The 4,621-nt window shown below is 44.3% G+C and overlaps 1 protein-coding gene across 2 annotated transcripts; it reads left to right on the forward strand.

Annotated features, from left to right (window-relative positions):
* The first annotated feature begins 1,881 nt into the window (after positions 1-1,881).
* ghrl (ghrelin/obestatin prepropeptide) lies at positions 1,882-4,621 on the forward strand. 2 transcript variants are annotated; one of them, XM_046312394.1, is made up of 5 exons: positions 1,882-1,899; positions 2,079-2,233; positions 2,364-2,459; positions 3,258-3,369; positions 4,481-4,621. In XM_046312394.1, exons 2-5 carry the CDS (start codon positions 2,111-2,113, stop codon positions 4,483-4,485), a joined length of 336 nt encoding a protein of 111 aa, XP_046168350.1. In that variant the 5' UTR covers positions 1,882-1,899; positions 2,079-2,110; the 3' UTR covers positions 4,486-4,621. The 2 variants fall into 2 exon arrangements, with proteins under 2 accessions (XP_046168350.1, XP_046168351.1); XM_046312395.1 differs by having other exon boundaries at positions 2,079-2,224.

The following is a 4,621-nucleotide window of genomic DNA, read 5'->3' on the forward strand; positions in this document are numbered from 1 at the left end:
TAGGTATTCCTTAAAGAGGTGGGGTTTCAGGTGTCTCCGGAAGGTGGTGATTGACTCCGCTGTCCTGGCGTCGTGAGGGAGTTTGTTCCACCATTGGGGAGCCAGAGCAGCGAACAGTTTTGACTGAGCTGAGCGGGAACTGTACTTCCTCAGTGGTAGGGAGGCGAGCAGGCCAGAGGTGGATGAACGCAGTGCCCTTATTTGGGTGTAGGGCCTGATCAGAGCCTGGAGGTACTGAGGTGCCGTTCCCCTCACAGCTCCGTAGGCAAGCACCATGGTCTTGTAGCGGATGCGAGCTTCAACTGGAAGCCAGTGGAGAGAGCGGAGGAGCGGGGTGACGTGAGAGAACTTGGGAAGGTTGAACACTAGACGGGCTGCGGCGTTCTGGATGAGTTGTAGGGGTTTAATGGCACAGGCAGGGAGCCCAGCCAACAGCGAGTTGCAGTAATCCAGACGGGAGATGACAAGTGCCTGGATTAGGACCTGCGCCGCTTCCTGTGTGAGGCAGGGTCGTACTCTGCGGATGTTGTAGAGCATGAACCTACAGGAACGGGCCACCGCCTTGATGTTAGTTGAGAACGACAGTTTGTTGTCCAGGATCACGCCAAGGTTCTTAGCGCTCTGGGAGGAGGACACAATGGAGTTGTCAACCGTGATGGCGAGATCATGGAACGGGCAGTCCTTCCCCGGGAGGAAGAGCAGCTCCGTCTTGCCGAAGTTCAGCTTGAGGTGGTGATCCGTCATCCACACTGATATGTCTGCCAGACATGCAGAGATGCGATTCGCCACCTGGTCATCAGAAGGGGGAAAGGAGAAGATTAATTGTGTGTCGTCTGCATAGCAATGACCAGCTAGCTAGTGGGAGGCAACCAATCTGAGTTGTAGATTGGTTTCCTTCCACTAGCTAGTTGGCTTTGAGCTGATATATCGAAATCTAACAACCATGGATAAAAATAATAAGAAATATGCAGCGACTGCTTCATCGTTGACTTGTTTACAATAATTAATATTGTTAATAATTCATATTTGGGTCACGTGATAATTTAAGGGTCGCTAAGTAGATTCAGGACTGCCACCTAGCGGTGTGGAGTAAGCAACTGGCAGTCAAAAAAAGATTGATGCTTTCAATGTTGGCATAATTCGTTTCTGGTTATAATGGATTTAGGCTCTTGAACATGCAGTTATGTAATATATGTATATGTATATCAGACCAAGTATAGACAGAGATTGTTCTTTTACTATGTCTCATGTATCAAATCAAATTTCATTTGTCACATGCTTCGTAAACAACAGGCATAGACTAACAGTGGAATGCTTAACATTACTCACTGATTATTTTCCAACAATGCAGAGTTAAAGATAAAATATATATATATCGTATAACCAGAAATATACCATTTCGATGCATATAATGATGCACAACATTCTGCCCATTACAGCTGACAAAGAACGGAAAAACTGAAAGTTGAGATAATGTGTTCTTGGCATATTTCAGTACATAGGACAGTGAATATGTATTTTGTGGACTCAGGAAATGAAGAATGTTTCTGTTGATGGACCAGCAAACAGTTGCTCAGGTATGAGTACACATTCTAAAAGGGTCTAAAGCCCACATGACAGTGTGGTGTCATCATAATAGTATGATTAAAGGTGATAATCAGCAAGAACATTTCTGTTATCAGGTTGCAACTGTGCTATTCTTGTTCTTTTATCTATTCAAACACGTGAACAATCCATCTATTCCCAGTTCCATCAACCATGACTGTATTTGCTCTAATGTGCAAACATAGAAGCAAATATGTGTTTGGATTCCAAATGTCTCAGAGGTAAACATAAGAATAGGTATATAAGGTGAAAAGAGACCCTAGTCCAACCATATCAATGTCCAAGGTATATCTGGTGAGTATAACAATTTGTTTTCAATAAATAAGATATCAGAGGAAATTATATGTAGGTTTGGTATCTCGATTAATTTATACACAAGTTAAATGTATGTCACATTGTGCCATAGGAATGCTTTGGGTAAAAGCCTCACAATATACAGTGCTTTAAAATGTTGTTCATTTGTATTTGGTGAGTTCTCTCTATAAAGCGCAAACAGCCATCCATCATGCCACTGAAGAGAAACACAGGTCTCATGATACTGATGCTGTGTACTCTGGCTCTGTGGGCCAAGTCAGTCAGTGCTGGCTCCAGCTTCCTCAGCCCCTCCCAGAAACCACAGGTAAGACAGGTAAGGTGTAGCACACGTGTGTGTTTGTGAGTAAGGTTTACGAATTGTGTGTAAAATGTGTGTGAGTAATGTTATACTAAATGTGTGAAAAAGGTAGTGTGTGACTCACTGTCACGGCCTGGCCCTGCAGGGTAAAGGGAAGCCCCCTCGAGTTGGTCGGCGAGACATTGAGAGCTTTGCTGAGATGTTTGAGGGTCCCCTTCACCAGGAAGACAAACACAATACGGTAAGTGACATATGCACATGGATTTACCTCTTGAAAATAGCTCTACAAATCCAACACTGCTGCTGAACCCAAATCAACCCAATGCACCTACCATCCACCCTAAGTCTCTCACTGTTGCTGCCTGTTATAGACCCCCATCAGCTCCCAGCTGTGCCCTGGACACCATATGTGAATTGATTACCCCTCATCTATCTTCAGAGTTCGTTCTGTTAGGTGACCTAAACTGGAATATGCTTAACACCCCGGCAGACCTACAATCTAAGCTAGACACCCTCAATCTCACACAAATGATCAAGGAACCCACCAGGTACAACCCAAAATCTGTAAACATGGGCACCCTCATAGATATTATCCTGACCAAATTGCCCTCCAAATACACCTATGCTGTTTTTAATCAGGATCTCAGCGATCACTGCCTCATTGCCTGGATCCACTATGTTTTTATTTACTTTTCTGCTCTTTTGCACACCAGTATTTCTACTTGCACATCATCATCTGCACATCTATCACTCCAGTGTTAATTAGCTGAATTGTAATTACTTCACTACTATGGCCTATTTATTGCCTTACCTCCTCACGCCATTTGCACACACTGTATATTGTGTTATTGACTGTAAGTTTGTTTATTCCATGTGTAACTCTGTGTTGTTGTTCGTGTCACACTGCTTTGCTTTATCTTGGCCAGGTCGCAGTTCGCAGTTCGCAGTTGTAAATGTTGCTTTCAAAACCACATAACATGCCAAGGGATGTTAAGGGCTAGGTTTAATTTGGATACTAATCAGCTCTGCCTGTTCTCAGATCAAGGCTCCTTTTGAGATGGGCATCACCATGAGTGAGGAGGAGTTCCAGGAGTATGGTGCCGTGCTGCAGAAGATCCTGCAGGACGTCCTGGGAGACACTGCCACTGCAGGTGCCCTGCGATGACATTTGATCTTACATACAGCACTACTACTCTAGTTGGATAGAGATGCATAGCAGCAAAGCCACAACACAACACTAAACAAGACAACACTAAACATTGCACCTTCATTTCTCAGAAAAATAGACATTTTTACCCCTTTTTCGTGGTATCCAATTGTTGTATCTTGTCTCGTTGCTACAACTCCTGTACGGGCTCGGGAGAGACGAAGGTTGAAAGTCATGCGTCCTCCGATACACAACCCAACCAAGCTGCACAGGGCGCATCCAACCCGGAAGCCAGCCGCACCAATGCGCCGGAGGAAACACCGTGCACCTGGCCACCTTGGCTAGCGCACACTGCACCCAACCCCTCCCTAACCCGGGCGACGCAAGGCCAATTGTGCGTCGCCCCACGGATCTCCCGGTCGCGGCCGGTTAGGACAGAGCCTGGGCGCGAACCCAGAGACTCTGATGGCGCTGCAGTAACCACTGCGCTACCCGGGAGGCCCAAGAATAGACATTTTGAGCCTGTAATCGAACCCACAAATGCTGATGCTCCAGATACTCCACTAGTCTAAAGGCCAGTTTTATTGCTTCTTTAATCAGAACAGTTTTCAGCTGTGCTAACATAATTGCAAAAGGGTTTTCTAATGATCAATTAGCCTTTTAAAATTATGAACTTGGATTAGCTAATGCAACGTGCCATTAGAACACAGATGGTTGCTGATAATGTACACCTATGTAGATATCCATTTTTTTTTAAATCAGCCATTTCCAGCTACAAGTCATTTACAAATTTAGCTGCCTACACTGTATTTCTGATCATTTTGATGTTATTTTAATGGACAAAAAAAATTGCTTGAACAGTGGTGTATATTCATTTTTTTGCTAAGCAGGTGGGGCTCTGAGCCCCACCTGCCCTGAATGACAGGTTGCCACTGGATAGCGATACACTGCCTGTTCATGATGGTAGCTATAACAACTCATTAGCACATATTTGGAGTTAACCATATTTGGAGCCAAAGAACAGTCCTCTGTCAAATCTAAACCATCAGACAGACAGCAGAGTGCATTAAATGTTCCAGAGCAGCATTGTTTAAAATCATGTTTTTGTGTTTCAGAATGATCACAACTTGGCATCGACACGGAATACAAAGAACCTCCATTTCCTGTTCTCCACTTTCCTTTCTCAACTTGTCTTACACCCGATTTACTGTGTGAACATAGTTTGAATTGTAAAAGATGAATAAAATAACACTGCT

Source organism: Oncorhynchus gorbuscha, linkage group LG18 (assembly GCF_021184085.1).
Source record: "Oncorhynchus gorbuscha isolate QuinsamMale2020 ecotype Even-year linkage group LG18, OgorEven_v1.0, whole genome shotgun sequence".
NCBI classification, from domain to species: Eukaryota; Metazoa; Chordata; class Actinopteri; order Salmoniformes; family Salmonidae; genus Oncorhynchus; species Oncorhynchus gorbuscha.